This window comes from Phodopus roborovskii, unplaced genomic scaffold, assembly GCF_943737965.1.
Source record: "Phodopus roborovskii unplaced genomic scaffold, PHOROB, whole genome shotgun sequence".
Classification (NCBI taxonomy): Eukaryota; Metazoa; Chordata; class Mammalia; order Rodentia; family Cricetidae; genus Phodopus; species Phodopus roborovskii.
Window position 1 is genome coordinate 22,678,675 of NW_026126517.1, and position 25,261 is coordinate 22,703,935.

At 48.5% G+C, this 25,261-nt stretch overlaps 1 protein-coding gene across 1 annotated transcript in view; it reads left to right on the forward strand.

Moving 5' to 3' along the window:
• The first annotated feature begins 1,733 nt into the window (after positions 1–1,733).
• LOC127231644 (FXYD domain-containing ion transport regulator 6) overlaps positions 1,734–25,261 on the forward strand; it is a 43,647-nt gene continuing 20,119 nt past the window's right edge. The window contains exons 1-2 of the mRNA XM_051197314.1: positions 1,734–1,882; positions 24,786–24,845. Coding sequence (XP_051053271.1) covers positions 24,791–24,845 — 55 coding nt within the window. The 5' untranslated portion in view covers positions 1,734–1,882; positions 24,786–24,790. The remainder of the gene's footprint in view (positions 1,883–24,785; positions 24,846–25,261) is intronic.

The window sequence follows — 25,261 nt, forward strand, 5'->3', positions numbered from 1 at the left end:
CACGGGACTAGTAAGAGATGTGGTATCATCTCTCCCACACTGGGCAAGTGGAAAGGGACAGGAAGTTACAGTCCTCAGCTTACAGAGGAAAAGTTGGGGACAGAGGGTCAGGCGCTATCTGTAGCCACGTGGATCAGGAAGATTTGAGCCAGACTTGGATGAAAGCATTTTTTGCTGTCACAGGAACCCTAGTGACTTTGAAACTGGGCCAGGGTGGAGTCCTTTCATCCCAGTATCCTGGCATCTTGTGCTCAAGGGGTCAAACTATTTTCCAGACTCCCCTTAAGCAGGGTAACTCAGTTCCTTCCTGTGAGCCCTTGAGGGCTTCTCTGCCAGCTGGAAGGCCTCCTTGATTACATGTCTATTTCCTGCCTCGGGCTTTTAGAGCTGATCATTAATTAGAAGAATTCAATCATGCCCTGTGGTGGTGGCACAGGCCTTTAATCTCAGCATTCAGGAGGCAGAGGCAAGCAGATCTCTGTGAGTTTGAGGCCATCCTGGTCTAGAAACTGAGTTCTAGGACAGCCAAGTTACACGGAGAAACCCTGTTTCAAATATTTCAATCAAGTTGAAGGGCCACAGAATTACCAAATTCCCCCCTTTTTAAAAAGTAATTTTTCTTTTTGGTTTTTTGAGACAGGATTTCTCTCTGTAGCCCAGACTGTTCTGGAACTTACTCTGTAGACTGGGCTGGTCTCAAACTCACAGATCTGCCTGCTTCTGCCTCTCAAGTGCTGGGATTAAAGGCAGATTCCCCTCTTTCTCTTCACAAATGAGAAACTGGCCTGGGTTTAGGGTGCTGGAGGGGCAGGGCCGGGTTCTGGCTGGCAGTGTACATTACCTCAGGGGTTGGGGGTTGTCAGGGAGCCCTTGTGGTCAGACCTAGAACTCGACGATGGCAGCTGCTCTCCTCAACCCTTCAGCACACACAATGACTGTCTTGGACAGCCTTGCTCATAGCAGGGCTTCCTGTCCACCAGCCTGGTGGGGTAGCTATCTCTGTCCATTCTTGCGAGCTATACCCTCATGAGTATAGAGTCATGGAGTAAAAAAACTCCTGGGGGTTATGCTCACATCCCCTATCTCAGGTAAGAGAATGGAAGACTCCATATGTGAGTATTCAAGGTGACACCACAGGTAGGATTGCAGAGCTAGGATAAAAATCTTCAAATACATTTGTTGTCTCGAATTTTGACTCTTAGTGGCTAGGCTGGAAAAAACCTATTCTTACAGCCTTCTGACAGGGTTTGAGGGGGGTGTCTTGCAAACGGGTTCCTGTGTAGCAAAATCCTGGTTCAGGTAAGGGCCTTCTCTCCACACCCCCCCCCCCAGCCTACAGCTCTATTTGAAAACGACAACTCCACCCACCTCTGGTTCCCTTCATGCTAATTGCTAACACACCCAAAGAATGCAGGTTGCGGGTGACTGATACACAGAGGTTTCCTCCGATTTTTCTGCTTCCCTCCCCTGAGTTTACTATTTCCAAAAGATACCAGCCCTGTCACGGTGTTAGTCTGGCTCGCTTCCTACCCTCGCCAGAGGAGGAAAATCAAAAAGCAACAGCTGCTGGCAAATTCTCTCTGGCGCTGGGCGCCTCCTCCGCGCGCGTCTCCTGTTGCTTCTCCTAGCCTTACTTCCCTTTGAGAAGAGCTCGCTCGCGGAGAGGAAGGAGCCGGCTAAGACAGCACAGAGGTCGGTCACGGCCCAGCCCGAGAAGCCAGCGGACGGACGCGGGCGACCCAGGAGCCCAGCCTGTCAGCCCGCTCTGGGAGGCGGGAAAGCTGCAAGCCGCGCCCACTGCCCTGCCCCCAGCGCACCACTCCCGGTTTCTGGGACTCCTCACATCCTCCCGGGATCCGCTCGGAGGGGACCCAGTGCCTAGGTGAGCAGCAGGGGAGGTGGGTAAGTTGGCGCCTTATTACGCGGGGAGGAGGTTCGGTTGGGGACCCGTGTCTCTAACGCCTGATTTCTCCGAGTCTTGTTTGTTTCAGTGGGTGTGTGCCCACTTCCCCGCCCGGGCGGCGGGAAAAGGCTTTGAGGATGTAAACAAGGAGGTAAGCCTCGGAGGCCACTGGTCCCAGGATGGGGACGCAGGCAATGGCGGTGGGCGATGGTAGTGTCTGGGAAATGGTTTCGAGGCTGCTCTGAGCTTGGATCAGTAGCTCCGAGGAAAGCGGAGAGGACCCTTTAACAGGGAGCTTCCCTTTTGTTACTTGGAAGCTGAGGACCCTACCGGGAGTGGGAGATGTGAGGAACTGGGAATGTGGCTAGATGTGAATGTGGACACATTAGCCACACAAAATGGAACTTGCTGGCTTGGTGCTTGTGGGGTGTGGGTGTGGGCTGGGGGAATGGAGAGGGAGCCCTGAAGAAGGCATTGAGGTTCTAGGGCGTGGGGATTCATCTGACACATTGCCTTCTCTTGGGACATAATGCCTTCTCTTGGTCTATCAAGCCCAGTTTTATTTTCAGGGCCCCTGGTACCCTATCACCACCGGTCCCCCCCCCCCCCCAGGTCTGGTCCTAGCGGAGCCTCCCCCTTTGTGTCTGCATGGGTTTTTTGTAGAGTTGGCTGAGAGCCTGTGTCTCTGGGCGCCTGCTCCAGAACAGTCAGGTTGGAAATATGGGCCCACCCAAGCTGCTATCAACCTCCAGGCCCAGAGGTTGCTGTGTGCCCCAAGGCTTGGTCCCAGGGATGGCCCTCTGTCTTTATTCTCTTTGTCTAACCTGGCTTCGCATGCTGTAGGAACTGGGATTTCCAGCTTTGTAGAGAGACCAGGAGGCATCCCAGCCCTCTGTGAAAGGACCCCTGGCTCTGGGGTTCTGGCTGACCTCATACTGTGGATGTATGAATGTGTGTATCTGTTTTCCAACTTGGCCTTTTACACGTGACCTGTCTCATGGTTGCTATGGAAACCCCTCCACTGCAACCTCTCTCCTGTTTCTGCCCATTCCTCACCTCCGATTGCCTCCCCTCCCCCCAATATGGTTGCCTAGATACTGGTTACCCTTGGCTTTTAAGGGAGGACACCCTATGTCTGGCTCCTACTCTAAACTGCTTGGCCCTTTACCCACCCCATCATCATAAGCACCACACACACAAATGCACATACACTACACACATTATCATCACAGCCTCACATGCCTATCACCCCACACAGTCTATTAACATAATCCACACAAATCTTATATACATTTACATCACATGTACACCGAACATACCTCATGAAACACAACACATAAACACCAAAGACACCAAAAGCACACTACACCACATAAACACTTAATGCATTACCTACCCTACACACCACATACACATCAACCACACCACACACACCATATAACAGCCACACCAAATACACTGTATGCACCCCCCCACACACATACACACTAACATTGCATACCACCTACACACAACCTTCATTGTATGTGCACACACAAACTCTACCTGTAACACAAACCAGTTTACCAACACACACACACCAGGCTGGGTGAGGCTAAGGACACACACACACACACACACACACACACACACACCAGGCTGGGTGAGGCTAAGGACACACACACACTACACACACACACACACACACCAGGCTGGGTGAGGCTAAGGACACACACACACACACACACACACCAGGCTGGGTGAGGCTAAGGACACACACACACACACACACACACACACACCAGGCTGGGTGAGGCTAAGGACACACACACACACACACACACACACACACACACACCAGGCTGGGTGAGGCTAAGGACACACACACACACACACACACACACACCAGGCTGGGTGAGGCTAAGGACACACACACACACACACACACACACACACCAGGCTGGGTGAGGCTAAGGACACACACACACACACACACATCAGGCTGGGTGAGGCTAAGGACACACACACACACACACACACACACACACACCAGGCTGGGTGAGGCTAAGGACACACACACACACACACACACACACACACCAGGCTGGGTGAGGCTAAGGACACACACACTACACACACACACACACACACACACACACACACACACCAGGCTGGGTGAGGCTAAGGACACAGAGTGAGGACTGGTTTTCTTGCTGTTGTTCAGCCTTATCTTAGATATCTAGAGTATGAAGAGGGAAAGGGAGAAGTCCAGAGGGGAACTTCTGACATCTCCCAGGCACCTAGCAAGAGATGTTTCCAGTAAAGGGGCACCTCTACTAGGTGCCAGACTCCAGGGGCGAGGTGGGGCGGGGCACAAACCAGAATTTACATCTCTGTGGGCTCTGTTCTTCCCTCCATGAACCCAAACTGTTCCTTCCAACTAGAGGGGATACTGTGGAGGGGAGACAAGGCTGTCATGGAGCACACAAGTGGGCAGGGAGCAGAGATGTTGGGGGAGGGGAGCAGATAGCCGGAGGTCAGGTACATTGCTATGTGGAGTTAGGTCTCTCTCCCTCCAGGCCCATTTTCCTGCTTTCTGATTGCTCCTCCAGTCATTTCTGGGCAACTGAGAGGGTAAGCTTCATTGCCAAGGGCTGCTGAATTGTCAGGACACTCCCAAGACTTGTTCTCAGATGGCCAGAGCTTCAGGGAAGAGTTCCCCTCCAGGTTCCAGCTGACCCTTGAACTGGTAGAGAACCCATTTTGTTCAGTCATTGAATGGTTTTGAGCACCCACCATCTATTAACTTCTGGGAACATAACAGTGAGGAAAGAGACACAGTCCCTGACTCCAGAGCCTCAGGAGCATGGGCAGGTGGGGAAACTGAGGCAAAACCTTACAACCAGCAGTGCTTGAGGCCAAACTTCACAGGCGACATCTTGGGTTCCACACTGTCAGGCCTATTCCTCTTACCTTCTTCCCGTGGTGTCTATCAGTCCTTTGGAGATCAGACATATCCCTTCCAAAGTGAGGATCCTCATTTTATTTTCTTAAAGAGTGAAGTTGGAGGATGTGGCAAGGAGAAGTGTGAAGAGCAATTTCAGGACCTTACCCCCCCCACACACACACACAGCCTTTGGCAATCAACCTACTTAGATTCCCCCATGGAGAGCACACAGTCCTCAACCTCCACTCACTCCCTATTGGATGCAACAGGCTACCATCTGGGTGCAGATAGTGCCAGGTATCCCCTAGGATTGCCATCTAACAGATTGCCCATCTTCCCCTGCTGGGGTGCATTGAAAAGGCACAACTCACAGGAGATGGAGCTTGTGCCACCAAAAGCCTGGTCCTAGCTCCCTGGCCCAACCCTGCATGCTATGCTTCCCAAGGGCAAATGCATTTATTCCACACATATCCTATTGGATGCATGCACCACAGGTCTCTTGGTGCAACCTGAAAATGGCTTGGTCTGTGCTCAAGTAACCCGAGGACCTCCATGATCTTGGACATTTGTTTCTGGATCTGTCCATAGGGGATTTAGTCATTTCCAAGCGCCATCTCCTTCCTTTAAATGTGTATGGATTCTACAGTCTTAAAAGATTGCTTTTCTCTGCAGGCACCAATGTGGCGGGGGTGCAACTAAACTGAGCCGGAAAGAGATTGTCTGGCCTCTCTGGAGAAAGGTCAGGCAATGGCCGAGAGACCAAGGATGGGCTGAATGGGGGAGGGACTTTCTGGGCAAGCGTCATCTGTCTGTTCTGCTGGGACACACATGGGGCCTAAAAAGCTTAAAGGGCCCAAAGGGCCACCTCTGCTGAGCGTGAGCCTGGGACCAGCATTTAGTGAGTCTCTGAAGACCTCTGGACAGTTTAGAGAGCTTGGGGCACATTATCTTGGATCTCTGCCCTTGGCAAGAAGCCCCGCTTCTCTGGCCATGGCAGAAGTTGGGATACCGTTTAGCAGCATCTTCTCTGCTTTAAAACAGAGAACCCAGGAAACATAAAGCCAGCTTGGAAACAACATAGGAAAACTTTGGTCACAACAATGTCTGGCTGGGTGAGGGGCTGGGGAGGAAGGGCTCAGGACCCCAGAGATTAAATTGGGCCTGTGGGAGTGCCTCTGTCCAGTCAAGAAAGAGTCAGAGACCCTCCGTTCTCTACAACCTGAGAGCAAAGCCAGGCCTAGGTTTCACTCATTCATGCTTTTAGCAAATGCCAAGTCCCTTCAATATGGCAGGCCCTGTGGGCGTCTCAGAACCCTGTAGAGCTGTGGAGCCATGCTTTCTTATTCACTCTTGCTCAGACAGATCTCATGATTTGGCCTGTCCCTCCCGATGCACACTGCCCTCACCTCTGTCTTCCATCAGGGAGACCCTGTGCCTCTCCTTGTGCCCCTCTCCCTGCACAGGAGGACCCCTGACTCACGGATAAGTACACTTAGACTTTCGTGCCCAATCCCTTCCTCACACATACATAATCCTCTGTGCTGACACATAAGCAGGTGCTTGCACTTTCCCACACCCTCCTCCTTTCCCCAGCAGCAGTCTCTCACCCTTGTGATGGCCTATTAAGTTCTCCCTTTTGCCACCAGATCTGTTATCTGTGGCTCCTGGGGCTCCAGTTTGGTCCTGTCACAGCCCCTGTGTGTGACTATCCTGTCACTGACAGGTGCATGGTCCTACCCTTCAGGCCCTTCCCAGTCAGCTGAATCCACGTGCCCACTGCAAACCTGTGTTCTGCCCTCTACTTGGAACTTGCTAGAACTTGCTGCCCCTGCCTGTGGAGTTGGGGTGACAGACTTTGTAGAGCCATGAATTTAGGTTCTGGGGCTTTCCGGTTTCGCTGTTTTAACTTTTCCTTATATGTCAAATGAGCATGGAGATGTACTGGGGCTAGCTCTGTAAAGCAGTTGAACCATATTGATAACTTCATCTTACTGTCATTAGGAGACATCACTGTTCTGTCATCCTTCAAGGCTCCTCTCAAGTGTTCATTCCTCCAGGAAGCTCTATCTAATTCTCAGTCAGCATTTAAGTAGGCTTACAGACTTCCTCCTCTTCTATACCCCCTCCTCCATACAGGCAAGGTCACCTGGAGGAAGTCCTGGGAGCCCCATAGAGTCGGCCTCCACTGGGAAGTGCTCAGTCCTTGCCCTTGTTCCCACCTAGCCCATCCCTAAGGTGTCCATTCCTTTCTTCCATTGTATGGTCTTGGAATGCCTCTTTCTCTGCAGTCTGGCAGATGCTGAAGGCTGAAGTTAACAGAGGGAGCTGATTCACGACTCCATCTTGGAGTTTGGCGAGACTCAGATGGCAGAGATGAGGAAGTGAAGGCCTGGAGTTGGAGGAGGCATTATGAAATGCCTCAAAATGCTTAAAATATGCCATTGAGATTCTCAGGTATTCCAAAATCAGGATGGATTATGACTTAAAGATGCAGTGGTGGTGAAATATCAATTAACTACTCGATCAATCAATACCTATAGAGCAGTTGCTGTACCCACTTGCTGGGACCCCAGAGATGCTGGCAAGTGCCTTTGGTCTAAGGCATTTATAGTTTCTGGGACACATGAACACACACGCTTACACACACAAGCACAATACATGGAAAAGGTGTAGGCCATGTCATTTTGGGAATTGAACAACAAAGGTACAAGGTGAGAAGGGAAGGAGCAGTTTCCTAAAATAGACAAGTAGGGTCAAGTCAAGAGTCCCTTAACATCCACACACTGTGGGTAGTTAGAATCCATGCAAAGTACGGGGGGAACTTGAAGGCCAGAGCTGTGCTTCAGAAGTGGATAACTAGCAGTGGGAGGATGGTGATCCCCTGGAATGTGATCTGCTTTGGGTGTCATGGGCCTGGTACTGGGCCCTTGGTCTGGCAGTGACTTTAGGTTTCTGTCTTTACTAGTGGGACTACTCTTCTGGCCTCTGTGAATGGGCGTTAGTCAGCAGGTGTGAGTGTGAGTGTTGTATGCATGTGTGTGTGTGTGTGTGTGCATGTGTGCGTGCGTGTGTGTGTGTGTGTGTGTGTGTGTGTGTGTGTGTGTGTGTATGCATGGGCGTGCACGCAAGCGGGTGATCTATCTATGACTGGCTGGATCACACCCACCAAGCCCATGGCTTCTGTGTAATGCTACTGGTTACCTAGAATTGCTAGAACCAGACACTTTTGTCCTGGACAGGCAGGATCCCCTGGAGATGCTTAGACCCGGCTCATGCTGGGCAGCTCATGTCAACTGCTGGGGACTGGCTAGGTTGGCACCATGAATATTGTCTCAGCTGGCAGTGATGGTAAAGTGATCCCAAGCCCCAGGCCCTGCTGTAGGTCAGTTTGGAGTCTCTCCAGGTAGACATGTAGAAAGCAGACCTGGGTTTGAGTTTTGTGGTAAGCTTCCCTTTCTGAGGAACAGCCTGGACTCTCTGCCAGGGCTGCTCTCACTTTTGTTTCCTATGACTAACTTTGCCTCTCCCAGAATTAACTCCAAGTTAAAGGTAGAGGCTCCTAGAGCTACTGTAACAAATGCTCTGCTATGTAATATGGTGCTTTGGCCTCTGACCTTGGCCTGCACAGACAATGGGGTTGGGACTGGGCTCTTAGAGCAACAGTTTTGAGTCTTGGGAGCCTGGGGGTTCCTCCTCTTCCATGAAGGAGGCATGACGGAGAAGAACCCCAAGTCACTGGGCCCTTGCCAGTCATGAAGGCCTAGTCCTGAAAGGGGGCAGAGGCTGGTTAACTACTCTGTTGTTGGGCTGCCCAGCTGCCTTTTGGGCACCACAGGAATGCAAGACAAGTAACTCAGGCCACCAGATCTCCAGGTCTGTCGGGATGTCTCCACCTTCTACTCACCTTTCCCTTGCCAGCTCTAAGGCCATCTCCTCATCATTTCTGCTCTGGAATATGGGGCGGGGTGGGGGGGGAGGTTGTGGGGGGTGAGCAGTCTGTAGAAAGAGCAATCATTTCAAGCTAGGCTTTTAAACTGAAGAATTGACATTTTATTGTTTATTCAATGGCTATTTAAAATACAGGGCAAGCAAATGGGCCACAGGTCTCTCAGTGGCCTCTCTGATCACTACCAAAAACACTTGCTTTAACAGACAGCTTTAAAAGCCTTGACCGGCTCTTGGTTCTGTGGCAGTGAACCAGCCAGCCCTGCCCTGCCTATTATGGAAGCCATATGGCACAGGGACACCAGGGAAGTGAGCTGGTGAGCTAGGGATGGATAGAGATGCACAACTGATTTGGTTTTTAACTGAATATTCAAATTCAGTTAGGAACAAGCTTCCTTTTTTTTTTTTTTTTTTTATAGTCTCAGGTTTACTGGGAAACTAGGTAGACACAGAACACAGAACTCAATGCCTTCCCTTTGTTCACAGCTACTGCTGCCATTCAGATATTACCTTAGTGTGCCACAGTCTTTACCTCCTCCTAGTTACTGTTGATACATTGTAAACTAAAATTGACCCTCTACACAGGTGTCCCTAGCATTTACCCAGGAGCCTGCCTCTAGGACACCACTTTGCATTTAGTTATCATGACTACTTGGATCCTTCTTGGCTGTGGTTATATCTTTGTTTTAATGACTATTGCCCTTAGGAGGAACACTGGTCAGGTTACTATAGCATGTTCTGCCTCTGGGATGTGGGCAGAGTTTTCCCATCATTAGACTGGGGCTCCAGTTTGGGGAAGGAAGATCACAGAGGTAAGGAGTCACTGTGACCATGTCAGGCCTTGTTGAAAGCACTGGGTCTCTACCCATTCATGTCCCAGCAACCCAGTTCTGGTACCTGCATTAGAACTCAGCTCCCTCTACTCCCTGAGGCAGACATACTAACCCATCTCTGGTCATTTTGCCAACTTGCAAGTCCGTGACTGAGTGGCAGGAGGTTAAAGATGTGCATAGTAGTCGGGCGTTGGTGGCTCTCGCCTTTAATCCCAGCACTTGGGAGTCAGAGGCAGGCAGATCTCTGTGAGTTTGAGGCCAGCCTGGTCTACAGAGAAAGTTCCAGGACAGGCTCCAAAGCTGCAGAATGAGGCAGGCTATTGTACCAACCCAGACTAAAGGGACAGACTAAAGGGATGTTGCCCTTAAAGTGACTGCAGATGAACCTCAGAACCAGACTGGAGTTAGGGAGGGAGAGGGCAGCCTGAGAACATGGCTAGATCATAGCTCCATCATGCAGGGGCTGTGTCTCTTTTGCTTGGTGGAGTACTCTGGATAATCGAGGGATCTAGGCAACAGTAGGTGGCCATGGTTATTGGAATAATAAAATTGATATTCGTTCTCAAATCACAGCCTCTTCCACAATGACTCTCTGCATCTCAGCTATACAGGAATCAATTTGAATAAGTACCCCAGGCTAAGGCATCAACAGCTGTTAGCATCAGGAAGGAGTATTTCTCTTTCACAAGTAGATGTATTGACGTTAAAAGGCTGTGTTGGGGATGGTATTGTGGGGGAAGACACCTTCATTTCAGCTCCATGCCGTAAAATTCTCACCAGACAGGACACAAGTGATCAGTAGTTTCATGCCCCTTGTGGAAGGCTGCCAGCTGCTGGGCAGCTGGTTCTGTTGGTGTTGGACATGAGTTCAGCTCTGGTGTGCAGTGTCCCCCACAACTGATCAGGGCCACAGTCCAGCTTCAGCTCACTGGAGGGTTCAGTGCTAAAAGATAAGAGTTTCGGATCTGATGCATTAGACTCCTTGAACCCAAGGGAACAGAAGGGCCAGTGATACTTTAGGGGCAGTCCCCAGGTCTTAGAGAAGACAATGTGGCCTGACTTATGCACCTCCTTGGGACATGCTGAAATTGCCCCTTGCAGAAGGCAGTCTTTCTGAAGAACTTTTGGAAAGGAAGATTGGCCTTGCTAGCTAGAGAGGAGACTGAGGACCTCAAGGGCTGGGACACAGCTGTGCCTAACACTGCCTGGCTGCCAGGGAACAGTGTGAGGTGCTTTCTCCTGTCATAGCAGCTGTCTGTTGACTTTCCACCCTCGAGCGCTTTCCTTTCTCTGCTCTTTAGAGCATCATGGCAACCAGGAATCCAGGGGCATGGCAGAGGGAGCTCAGTGAGGTTAGGCAAGGACCCTGTTGGGAGGAGGATGGTGCCGAGATATTATTTCCCCCTGCTGTCTGTTTTCTCCTTTGTCCTTCCTCTCCATTCTGCTGGCTCAGTGTTTGATGGGAGCAGTGTCCCTGGGCCCTCCTCAGGCCCACCTTGTGACCTCCTTCCCTCCTTTGCCTGCCAGGGAGAGTGCCTCTTGGTCCTGGCCAGCACTCAGTTCTCTGGCTCCTCCTCCAGTATAATCTTTGTGTCCCCAGCTTTGAGGCCCAGGTGACAGCTGTTGATCTTGAGGCAGAAAGCAGTGCTTGGGGAGCCAGTGTCAGCTGTGGGCCAAGCGCTTCCTGCCTAACGTCCATGTAGGACATTAGAACCCTCTAGTGTTTATGGACAATGCAAGGAAGAAGTGAGAGGCAACAACGAGATTTTTCCTGGCCCTGTTCTTTTTCTTGGCCCCAGGGAAAAAGTAGAGAAGGAGGAGAGGACAGGCAGTGCTAGCAGTAGTGAGTTCAACAGTTGATGCCCAAGGAGCCAGTACTATGCCAGCTGCTAAGCCCAGGTTCCCTCTCTCTCAGATAGGGTCTCATGGAATCCACGATTGGTAAGATTCATGGGTAGCTGAGGCCTCCAACTCACTGTGTAGTTGAGGATGATCTTGAATCCCCAATCTTTCTGCCTCTACCTCCTGAATGCTGGGATTACAGGCATGTGCCACCATACTAGGCCACATACCAATTTGCCTTCATTGTCCATGGCTGAAATGGAACCTGTCCTCAACCAGGCAAGGCAGGGACAATCACTCACAGAACTGATCTTCAGGAACAGTAGGTGCTCTGCTACCTGAGGGACAAATGGCCTGATGCCCATCAGAACCCTTTCCCTGCCCCCTTTTGTTTCTAAGACAGGGTTTCTTTGTAGAGTCCTGGCTGTCCTGGAACTAGCTCTGTAGGCCAGGCCAGCCTTGAACTCATAAACATCTGTCTGCCTCTGCCTCTCAAGTGCTGGGATTCAAAGCATGCACCTCCATCGCCTGGCTTCCCTGCCCCTTTTTGCAGCTTCCTGCCTAGCTACATACATACACACACACACACACACACACACACACACACACACGCACGCACGCACGCACGCACGCACGCACGCACACACACACACACAAGCACACACACATACACACCATCTTTCACACACACCATTACACACACATCATTACATACCATCACACACACACACTATCACACACACGCACACCAGCACACACACATACACCATCTTTCACACACACATCAGCACACACACATAAACACCAACTCTCACGCACACCATCACACACACACACACACACACACACACACACACACACACACACATCACCTCCAGCCCTGCATCTCACCACCAAACTTTTCTGTCTCTTCCTTCCTTGATTCTGGCATCTCAGGTGACAAGGGAACACTGAAGTCCCCTACCCATTCCTTTTGGCCACCAGAGGGAGAGACTGTGAGGGGCAAACTTGAGCAGACCGTAGGCTGAGGGGGAAGGAGGTGAGGCTGGAGGCCAGGCTTCATCCCAGGAGTGGTAAGAAGTGGGGCTATGGAAGGCAGACAAAGCCACTCAAAGGCCACAGCATCCGCTCTCATGGACCTGGGGTCACATCACCATCACCACTTCTTGCAGTTGCAGGAGGAAAGCCTCCTAGAGCTCCCGTTGCTTTCCTGAGACATTGGGCTCCTGAGTGGCAGGCACAGGCCAGCTGAGTGCTTCCCAGCAGGGATGGACTCAGGGGCCAGGGCACTTGGGACTGAGTCTGGCCTGTAGAGCTTTGTATAATGGCAATAATCATCATGGTGACCACTTCCCAGGTCAGTTCTGATTGCTGAAGGATTGCAAGCCCTGTAGAACCACCCTTGTGTGGCATGAGCGCCTGGTAAATGTTGCGCATTGTGATCACAGGGCTCTGCAGCTTTCAAAAATCTGTCACACGTGTTATCTCACTTGACCTTTATTACAGCCTTGCAAAGTGGACGGGATGGATGGGTCAGCTGACTCTGCACTGCCCAGCCCACGCTCCCACACTTGCCTAATGAACTGCATGGGCCTGTAATCTGTCTTGAAAAAAAAAAATCACCCTCTGGAGCAAACAGCTCAGTTCTCACTCATGGTGAGCTGGCAGGCATTCTGTTCTCTGCTGTCCCTCTCATGCTCTTGTGAATATGGATGAAGCTGGAAATGCTAGGAGCTTGGCTGGGAAATGCAGCGCCCTTTCCTGTGGAGTTTATCTTACCTCCTCCCTAGGCTGTTAGGGCTCAGAGCCTGCTGCACTGGGGAGGGAGCAAGAAGAGCGCACCTGCCAGGGGGATAGCGCCACAGTGAGCTACTCCAGTGTGGGGGGTGGGAGCCCTCCTCTGTGATGGGGCAGGCTGGCTCCCCCCCCCCCCAGGGCAGCCTACTCTCTCTCCACCAGTGGAGAGGCAGACAGGGCAAGATGGAAGTGTAGGATTTAGCTCTCACTCACTTTCTCTGCCACAGCTCCTCTCCCTGTAAAAGGGGTGTGAGGCTAACAAGGGGCCTTTAGGAGGCTCTTCCTCATCCCGTAGAGGAGTGAGTGGACCATGGGAACTGGTCTTTGCCATAACTCTGTTGCATAGTGTTTGGGGGCTTGGCCAAGTGGCTGTCCCATATCATAGCTGTAAATAGTGCAAGGCCAAGCTGCCGAGGACAACAAAGAAGCTAAGGGCTAAGAATCAAAGACAGGCTGGTCAGACACACTAGCAGACTTGAAGTCCTCACATTCCTAAGAACGGTCTACTCTGTGTGTGCTAAGTGAGAACTTCCAGGCGGGGCCTGCTCCTTTTAAGGCCTCCTCAGCCTTGCTCTTCTGTGAGAGAAAGCTTCGGGCTAGAGGCCCTTTCTGGACCAACCCCCTCCCTGTCCCAGAAGCCAGCAGTACCCCCTTAGTCCCCTTCCCAACTTCTCATCTCCAACCCAAGCTCGTTTTCCAGTCAAAAGAGCCTGTCAGTTGCTTCTCTCCTGCCCCTCACTGCCCTGCCATGGCGCCTGCCAGGCTGCCTCCAGGAACTATCCAGTACTGCCCATGTTTTCCTGATCTGAGGCTGTCTGTTCCCAGCCTCCGCTCATCAAATCAGCAGGCAGGGTCAGAGGCATGGGTTCTTGAGCCAGGCCTAACCCATGACTGGCAGCTAAATCATTCTCTCACTGGATTCCAGTCTTCCCACACTAAAGGCAGATAGATCCCTTTGTCTCATTCTATCCCAGCTTGGCCTGCAAAGACACCATGTGCATCTGGAAACTTGCATCTTGGTGATGTGCTGCACACAGCACATCCTTTCCCCACCACATCTTTCATGCTCCGTGGTCTCTAATAACAGCCTAGGTAACCTGAAAACTTAAGCCATGGGGCCCAGGGACTCGGTGACCCTTTGATGGCTACCTCTCGGGTAAGTCCTGCCTATCATCTCACTGGGGTATCCAAGAAGGCTGTGATGATCCTGGAATGCATTGTCTAGGGGCTGAGTGTGCAAACAAGGCAAACAGGAGTTATGCAAGGGAAGGGAGGAGGGTCTGCAGGTAGAGTGAGGCAATTTCACACCATTTGGAATTTCTGCCTCGTAAAGAGAGATGGTTGTCAAATTATATCACCATCGTGGTAGGCATCCTGGTATATCTCATTGCTGTGGAACCAGAAGTCATACAGTGTGTTGCTATATCATCAACTGGTGGCTTCTCTTTCTGAGCAGCTTTTACCCGGCAATTAAGTGAAATTATGTGACTCAGTGTGGAAAGATAATCGCTGGAGGAACTCTTCTGATTGCGTTCTCTGCACGTGCAGTGGGTGGCTGTGCAAACAGCAGGATGGCGGGAGACGAGATTAACATGGAAGGGTTGCTGTCAGCCGCAGCGTTGTTGTGTGTCTGGGCATGGATAGAATGGGATGGAATTCTTGCTCATACAAAGGAAGCAGCAGAGACAAGGCAGAATGATCTGGAGCAGCAGTGATCAGGATAATAAGATGTAACAGAGTCCTCAACTGCAGCAGCGATAACTCCTCAGGTGCCCTATCCCAGGCAGCCAGGTCTTCAGGGATCTATGCAGGGATGCATGGATGCAGGGGTATGGGGCCACAGAACAAGACGGTTCTCACATGTGTTTTGAGAGTTCTGGAATGTTCTGGAGTCTCCCTCCTGGTCCTATCCACTTTTGTCTGGCTTAGTCCCCCACCTGACTATTCCTCCCTCCTCCCATCTGTTCCCCAAACTCTGGGCCTGGAAGTGAGGTTGTTATGCTCCCCCATCTTGGTCCTCCCCCCCTCAGCTGAGCCCCAGGCTGCCCTGTAAGGACGAAGAAAGGAGTGTGGAGATTGGGAGAGCAGGAGAAGCCAGGGGTCTTACCACAGCGGAGGGGGGAGGCCAGGATAGAATTCCTTGGTTAACAGAGAAACAAAGGCATCTGTGTATGTGGTTGGCCACTGGACTCCCAGCCAGTGCCAGCTGAACCACTGATGTGATCTTTCTACGTGGTCCGGGCGCCAAGAGGCAGCCTTGGAGGAGACACATGCTGAGGGGGACTTTGGTAGCTCAGGCCCCAGCAGCAGCTGAGGGGGTGGAGGCTTGGCCACTTCTCAAATTTATGACTGTTTCTTTCAGCCCTCTGCAACTTGATCGTGAATGTTTGCCTTAGAGCACAAAGGCAGGTCTTCACTCTGGTGCTCGGCATTCACGATTCTCCATCATCTGATTCCAGCCCTCTAGTCAGGATTCTCACCACCCACCTCATGCTTTACCCAGGAGGGATTATTCACTGTTTTGGAAGGTGTCTGCCACTAGAAATGGAAACACTTAGGTTGCTGACAGTCCCCTCCTATGCCATATCGACATCACTAGGGGATCCAGCCTCATTTTGTGCCATCTAGGAAGACCCTGCAGGCAGCCACGGTTGAGTGAAGTACCGTGAGATTCGACTTAAATTGAACTTGAATTCTGTTTGCCTCCCTTTTTTCCATTGCTGTCTCTCATTGCCTTTGATCACCCCCCCCACCTTTGTCTATTAAAATGCCATCTTGTGCTCAAGGTTTGGCTTGGGCACTTCCAGGTCCCCTGTCATCCTGTTCCTAATGATAATAGCAGGGCCTTTGCTCTCAAACCCTGTCTCCTTGGTAGCCGAAGCCAAATCTTGATGGCTTTACTTATTCTGCAGACCTAGAGTTCATGTCCTCTCCAGGAGTTCAGTGTTTGTGGAATTACCTGGAGCTGAGTGTCTGTGGAGGTGATTGTTGAGGGTTCACAGAGGAGCACAGCAGTGGCCCGAGTGGATGGCCACACCTGGTAGTCTGGAGTTCTTGACATAGAGGGGTCTTTTTGTCCCCAGGAGGGGCTCTACCTGCCCAGTAACTTCTCCACTGTGAGCTGAGAAGCCTACCCTGTTGATCCTTTTGGAGATCCAGTGTTCACACGAAGGCCCCTAAGAGTTGATTGGATTTTGTTTTACTTATGAAACAAGGCCTCTCTGTGTAGCCTGGGATGGTCTAGAACTTGTGGGAACTCATTGGCCTCAGCCTGCTGGGTGCTAGGATTATATGCACGTGCCACATTTGGGGGATTTTAATGTCACTTCCACCCTCCTTCCAGTGTTTCAGTCTGCCCCCCCCCACCGAACAAGGCACAGATATACTTACTGTGTAATTTCAGATGGAACTTGATCTGGAAATAGCAATAAATTGATAGAAGGGAAGGAAGAAGGAAGAAAGGGAGGGAGGGAAAGATGGATGGAGAAAGGAAGGAAATTTTGTTTTGTTTTTTTGGAAATAGGGTTTTTCTGTGTAGCTTTGGAATCTGTCCTGGCACTCACTCTGTAGACCAGGCCTCAAACTCACATAGACCCAACTGCCTCTGCCTCCCAAGAGCTGGGATTAAAGGTGTGCCCATCACTGTCCAACAGGAAGGAAATAGGTACATACAACTTATCCCCCCCTTTTTTTCCAGACAGGGTTTCTCTGTGTAGTTCTGGCTGTCCTGGAACTCGCTCTATAGACCAGGCTGGCCTCAAACTCACAGAGATCTGCCTGCCTCTGCCTCCCCAGTGCTTAGTCCCCTCTTTGAACAGTATTTTAAGTCAGTATGACTGCCTGAACAACGATTTTTCTCCTATAAAATAGTGATCCTGGCTTTGTTGTCACAGGGATTGCCCTACAAGAAGGAAGAAAGGTAGTCAGTTAGTCATTCTTCACCTCATACCAAACACTACCTAAACTCTAAAATCAAAATAAATCTTCCAACTAAAACCCTATGAAATCCAAGTAGCACAGTTATGTAAAGTGTGAACTAAATTGAAACAGAGCTGCTGAGAGTGAACCCTTGGCATTGCTGCCTTCTGGAGACCAATAAACACTGAACCCAGTGTGGCTAGGAACCAAACCCATGGCTTCTTCATTAAGCTGACGACCTGTGAGAAAGGCTTACCTATTCTTAGGTTAGTGTTGGCTACACTCACTCTCTATGGAAAAAGGAAACAAAGTAAGTCTCAGAATTTCCCATGATTTAATATAGCAAATTTGAGCTCACAATAGAAGACTACTAAACTAAGGTAGTGTGTGTGCTTGTATGTGTGTGTGTGTGTGTGTGTGTGTGTGTGTTTGAAGGGAACCAAGAAAAACCAAATCACTGTTTAAAACCACAAAGCAATTTATGTTCTAAGAATTCAGGACTTTGAAAATAGCAGATACAGAAAATTTAAAAAAAAAAACTGAAGAAGATGTTAAAAGAAAACAATGAGATCATAAAAAAGGAGCAGGCAATAAAGACTAACGGAATGACCAAGCTATTAGAAAAAGAACCATCTAGCACATATAGAAATAATATAATTATCTAGATAGGAAATTAAGGGGATGAATGAGACAGCAGATCACACAGTTAAAGGGAGGAAAGAAACAATTCTGAAGCAATTACCCAGTGTGCAGCGCAGGAGAGCCAGGCAGTGGGAAATATGAATGAGCAGCTTGATTTGCTGAAGAGAATAAAGATGTCCAATGCGAGAGAGGAACTATGTGAGGAGATGAAGTCATAGCTTAGGAGAAGGATGAACTTACAGGCAAAAGAAACACAATAGAACACATAGAAATAAACCCAGAGAAGGAGGCAGAGAGAGAGGAAACAGCTCTGAGCAACCATGAAGAGCAGACTTTACTGCAATGGTGGAAACCAAAACACAATGGACTGGTACCTCAAAGCACAGAGAAATGTGTAAATGGCCAAGACACCTTGAATGGTTTTAGCAATGCCTAGTCTAACAAATCACTAGAGACTTGCCATCTGGACACTCATATTTATTATCTCATGGTTTCTCTAGATCAGGTATCTAGTACAGCCTAGGGGTTTGGGACATGGCTCAGTAGGTGAGATCACTGACACACAAGCACGAAGACTGAGTTTGAATTCCCAGCACCTATATAAAAACCAAATGTGGCCGTGAATGTGCCTGGAACTCCAACTCTTTGAGAGATAGAGATAGGATTGCCAGCTGCCAGTCAAACCCCAGCTTCAGTGAGAGACCCTGTCTCAAAGGAATAAGAGAGATAGAGTAGGACACTTGACATCCTCCTCTGGCCTCCCATGTGTGCACACGGGCATGCCGCATAGGTGCGCGCGCGCGCACACACACACACACACACACACACACACACACACACACACACACACACACACACACACACACACAGAGCCTCATTTTAGCCTAGCTGCATCCTGCATCCTCAGAATCTGACCAAACTAGCTTAGGTGTAAGCTGGCATTATAGTCCAACATGAAGAATGAGTAGGGAGGGCTCTGCTCCAGGGCCCTTTAACTCGATGGAAGACTTCATCTCTATGTGGCAGATGAATGGAGGTCTTTATTCTCTCGCTGCCGATTGGCCAGGAGCTACTTTGAGCTGCTAGGGGCTCCCCACAACCTCTTATCTCTTGCCACATGTTCCTCTCTATAAACCCACTTGTAACGAGACTGCCTGCCCTTTAATATCCAACTATCGAAGACTGAATCTTAACAAATAAGCACTGTGTGTCAGCCCATCACCGGCGCCACATTGTCACCCCAGCCTTATTTCTGATTGCTGTGATGAAATATCCAGGACTAAGCAGCAAAAGGAGTAAAGGTTTATTGTGGTGTACAGTTCAAGGGCATAGAGTCCATCCTGGCAGGGACAGGAGGCCAGCTGGTCGTGGTCCCTCGGACAAATTTCAGTTGTAATCAGGAAGGAAAGAGATAAAGCTGATGCTCATTTCACACATTTTCCTCTTTATTCTGCTCAGGACCCAGCCCATGGGATGGAGTGCCCACATTTAAGGTGGGTCTTACCACCTCACCCCTCACAGTCATGCCCAGAGGCTTGTTTCCATGGTGATTTTAAATCCCATCAGGTTGACAGTCAAGATTAATCATGGCATTCCTCTGTTTAAGGGGATGGAGTAGCACCAGCACACTACAAGGTTGGAATTGTTGTGGGTCTCCCTAGGATTTGTCCACCTGAGAGGTAAAGTGAAAGCATTTTCAGAAACATAAAAGCAGTTTACAATGACTATATCTTTATTAAAGGATATTCTAAAAGAAACCTTGGTCTTCACAAGAAGGAAAACAATTTGAAGGGAGGCTCAGAGTTAAAAGAATAGTGAACAATTTACACAGAGACTATGTTGTATTATCTATTTCATATCAAATTACCCACCAAACAGCAGCTTTAAATAACCGACTTTTGTTATTTTGCACAGTTTATGAGGGTCAGTAATTAGGGAGAAGCTTAGCTGAGTGGGTCTGGCTCAAGTCATTTGAAGAGGTTGTCACCAAGCTCCCTACCTGGGTAGAGGTCATGGGAGGCTGGGCCACATGCTTCCAGGCTTACTTACTCGGTGGTTTATGGGAGGTCAGATCCTAGTAGGCTTTGGGATCAAGATCCTTAATTCTTTACTGGGCCTCGCTTCAGGGGTGCCTAAGTATCCTTAATAGGCCTAACACAAGGTCCTGGATGGCCTTCATACTTGGTGAATCTGATCAAATAGTACAAATCCTGATATCTATTTCATAGGATTTTTAAAAATCAATAACTGTTATACAATAATGAGATATACGTCAAGAAAACCACTATATGGGGGCTCGTGAGTTAGCTCAGAGGTTAAGAGCACTATCTGCTCTTCCAAAGGTTTTGAGTTCAATTCCCAGCAACCACGTATTGGCTCACAACTATCTATAATGAGATCTGGTGCCCTCTTCTGACCTGCAGGAATACTTGCAGGAGGAACACCATATATAGTAAATAAATCTTAAAAAGAAAGAAAACCACTATATATTCTTCAGAGGCCTATCTAATGAATGATAGAACAATTAAAAACCTAGTGGATTATGGTGGAAACACGGCTAAATTTCTTAAGTCCTTGCTGATTATGGCATATCTTAAGATTTCTGGTTCCATTTTTGAGTCAGAGTGTCAAATTCATTAACATAAAAATGCAAATGATTACACTTCCTGAGCAATATGTAACTTCTTACCAAAGAAACTCACAATAGTCTAAGCACACATGGAATAAAACTTTTAATTATTGAAAAAAAGCAGTAAGGAAGGAAGAGCTACTTTGGTTCACAGTTTAATGGAGTGGTCAGTCATGTCAGGGAGGGCATGGCAGCAGGAACCCGAGTGCCACATCACACTGGCACTCAGGCAGCAGAGGGAAGACAGGGAGTGAGGTGCAGCGGCAAGTACCTGGTCCCGCCTCCAGTGACCCACGTCCTCTAGAGCATTGGTTCTCAACATGTGGGTCCTGACCCCTTGGGGTGACATCAGTCATCCTGTGTATCAGATACCTGCATTATGATTGGTAACAGTAGCAAATTTACAGTTACAAAGTAGCAATGAAATAATTGTATGGTTGGGGGTCACCACAGCATGAGGAACTGTATTAAAGGGTGGCAGCATCAGGAAGGCTGGGAACCACTGCTCTAGAGAGGCTCCACCTCCTGAAAGTTCCACATCTTTACAAAAGAATGTCACAGGCTAGGGACTAAGTGCTCAAAGACATGAGCCTATGGGGGTTGGGTATTTCTAGTTCAAACCGCAGCTCCTCCCAAAGACATCACTTCCAAATAGCACTGACATGAATTAGAATTAAATTTCCCAACCATAAACTTGTAGAAATCACATCATATTATCAAAACCATGCAAGGTCAATATAGTAAAATAAAATTACTATCCAGTCCCACACATATGCACATAAGTGCAAAAATCCTAAGGAGAATGACCCCAAGCCAAGTCTGCCCATGTATTTAAATATTACATTGGTTTTATCCCAGATTTAACATTAGTAATACACTCAGGAGGCAGAGTCCAGCCTGGTCTACAGAGCCAGTTCCAGGACAGCCAGGGCTACACAGAGAAACAAACAATAACAAAAACCCACAAAAAATTATTTGTTTGGCAGACTAAAAAGGGGAAACCCACATATATGTACACATATGTAAAACACTTATTCATAATTAATATAAAGCAAACATATTGGAAACTCGGTGTGAGGGGAGAATTTTCAAAACATTAGAACTCCATTTAAAATCAGTAATAAGTAAAAAGACCAAATTTGTGTACAAGTGTGTAAAAGTGTATGCATATGTATATGTGATCTGTTTTCCAAACATTTCACTTTAAGTCTTAGTTCACTAAGACAAGAAATAGAAATAACCTGTGTGCTAATTAGGAGGAAATACTACTCTATTATTTACAAAGTCTGTCTACAATGAAACCAAAAGGCACCTGTGTAAATTATTGGAAATAAAAGGGAGCTGGTTGTGGTGATGCATGCCGGTAGGATTTGCTGAAGAAATAAAAGGGCTTAAGATTATTGTATTTAAGACCAATAGATAAAAAAACAGTTATTTTGCTCCATACTATTCAATACATTAATATTTAAATAGCAATATAATTTATAATATACCCTGAATGGATCTGACATCTATATCAAGGTGTCATAATATTTCACTAGGGAATATTAAGAAGATCCTGGGAAATGGAAAGATTTGTAAATCTTGAGGCAGTTGGAATCTGGAACCTAGTCCCTCCAGGTAGATGCACAACAGTTCTCATGAGAACAGGGCCAGCGAGCTAGTTCAGGAGATGGAGGTGCTTGCCACCAAACCTGACTGCCTGAGTTGGATCACATGACCCAGATGGTAGGAGAGAACTACCTTCCTGCAAGTTGTCATCACACACACACACACACACACACACACACACACACACACACGAAATAAATAGATGTAAAACAATTCCTAAGTAAAAAGACAAGTTAGGAATTGAGAGGAGATATTGGAATGCTCAATAACTGAGATTTAGTGTCAAGATTGAGAAAATGATTTGAAAATAGAAAAATGGGGTGGGGGGGGGAGACAGGAATACCCCATCACTGATGGAAAACGGAAACAACAAACACCCAGTGCTAAATGGCCAGATTAACACCATATGTTTTGCCTCTAGATTGATAAAAATTATGACATCTGATAATGTCAAATACTAATTAGGATGCGACAGACACAGAAATAAATCACATCACGCTGGTGGGATGTTAACATGGGTAAGACCTCCATGGAGGGCAATTAAAACTGTAGCAGTGACAGCTTGTAACCCAAGCTGTGAGTTCAGAGTTACGCTCACTCCAGACCACCATTTCTGGGCTGCAGCATGAGACTTGTCAAGGGGCCTCATCATATTTCTTGCAAAAGGAAACTGAACAATGGAGTACATCATTCACAGTAAGTGTTATTTGGTGGCCATGTTTTCTAGCATCCACAAAATGTGAGTTTCCATGGATCTATAATGTAAATCCCGTTCCTTTTGTGGATGGGTGCTCAAGATTGTTAAAAAATCTCTCGATTGTACCTGTGCCCCGGCAGCATGCACATAAATGTCCATAATCATATCATTTAGCATTAGCAATGTATTTTTAAAGACACCAGACACCCATCAACAAGACAATGGATCACTACACAGTAATTTGCCTTCACAATGAAATATCACATTAAACATGAATCAACTACGATGCTGTATAATAGTAGAAATAAAACTTCAGAATAATGTTGATCAAAGCAAGTCTCAGGAGACTTTAAATATTATGTCATAATTATAAAGCTAATTTTAAAAAACAAAAAGGCTATACTAGAGGTTGGGGAGATGGCTCAGTCCCAAAAGCATTTGTCTCTCAAACATGAGGGCCTGAGTTCGATCCCTCCTTGAATTTACAGATTTTTTTTTAAAAAAGGGCCAGATGGAGTGAAAGCTAACTTCAATCTCAGCACTGAGAAGGATGATTTCTGGGAGCTTAGCTAAATCAAATCTGTCCAAAGACAGAGGGAGATGTCTCATGTTCATCTCTTGGCTCCGAGTGCATGTACATGCCCCTGCTCAGACACCGAACATGTACATATGTACAAAACCACACTAAGCATCATGACTGGATATGTGTCAAGCATAGTTTTAAGATGAGCAAGGTGTATATGTTCATACAGCGGAAGATTATTCTTTGCCGCTTACATCTGATTGAGCATGATTCTGGGTACGGCTATGCTGCCCTCTAGTGTCTGACTAGTGAATGGCAGCAGAACTGCTTGTTAAGAATGAGCACAGGCTGGGCCACACTAGCCAGGCTGTAACTCGGCTTACCGACCTGGAAAAGATTGCTAGGTTTGGACACTCCTGATTTGAGTTCTCCTCCTTTCTCACTCCATACTACCCTCTGACTCTGAGAGTAATGAGTGTAACTCCACATGTCTCAAGTGAAGCCAACTGACCCTGCTGTTGGCTCTGGCCATGTGTCTCATCCGGGTTCTCCCCCACCCCATCCCCAGGATTCAGTGGTATAAGCGAGCACTCAGTGTTTTCTGGGGAAGGGGGGACTGGAGGCTGTTGCTCAGAAACCTTTGTTTACATTCCCTTTATGCAGTCAAGTCACCTTTTGGGGATGATGACCTGGTCCTCTAGGGGAAGTTGATGAATACAGAGGAAACAGCATGAGGGGAAATTAAGGAGGTTATATATGGATGTCAGGGTTTGCCATAGAGTTTGGGGAACAGAGTGTGGCCTCCACCCATGGACTGGACTACAGGACTATAGGGGCTGAAGAGACGAGTCAGTGCTTAAGAACACTGACTGCTCTTCCAGGGGACCAGCACCCACATCAGGCAGCTCACAACTCCAGCTGGTGCCCTGGGTCTTCTAGCCTCCAGGTATGCCTGCATACATATAGCAAGCATGCACACACACACCCCCCCCCACACACACACACAGAGAGAGAGAGAGAGAGAGAGAGAGAGAGAGAGAGAGAGAGAGAGAGTTGACATTGGGAGCTGGACCAGAGGCCCCACATCTTATTGTGGCAGAGATGGCCTGAAGAAAGACAGTGGGATGATCATCTCCCAAGCCTTTGGGATGTTAAAGCTTTGATCCAGAAGCCCCATGCTAAACAAGTTACTGAAACACTGTATGACCTAGATCCTTCAGTTCCCTCTATGAAGGTCATTTACTGTCATCAAGCTTCTGGTCCCAGACCTGTGGTGTGGACCTCTCATAGTGTCATCTGCTAAGTGTTCTGACTCATCTGCAATAATAGAATTGACCAGGCAGAGCTCTCTGAGAGTCTGATAAGGCAGGCGATAGGTGCATTGGTCCTGGGGATTTGAAGTAGCCTCAGGTCACACATGCTGCCAGCACAGCTAAGGCTGGGATGAGCCCCAGTTAGGGTGATGGCTTAAGGAGGAAGGTCTTCTGTCCCAGAGTGATGTCTTCTTCCTTTATCCCAGACGCCATGGAGACGGTGCTGATCCTCTGCAGCCTGCTGGCCCCTGCAGTCCTGGCTAGTGGTAAGTGTCTTTTAGAGCCTGGCTGTGCCAAGCGGGCAGCCATAGCCATTTCTATAGAAGGTTCTGACCATTTTGAATGTTAGGTTCAAGACACAGCTTCACAGCTGGCCAGGGACCTTACCTTCAGTCAGCAGAGAAAAACAGATCCCAATCGGGGTGTCCTCCACTCTCCCTGCATGGGTGGGTCCAGCTGGTCTTCTGTTACCCTCTGTGGGTACCTTGGGCTCTTGTGGACCTGCAGCCTATAATTAACCTACCTTGACCATATATGCAAGTCATGAGTACCCCTTGGTCTCAGTTTCCCCACTTGTCACTAGATGATAGATAGTCCTAGCCTTTTAGAGTAAATGAAGGGCATGCTGTGACTTCAGGACCCCATGAGGCTGAGTCATACCTACCATAGGCCCTGGATGTGG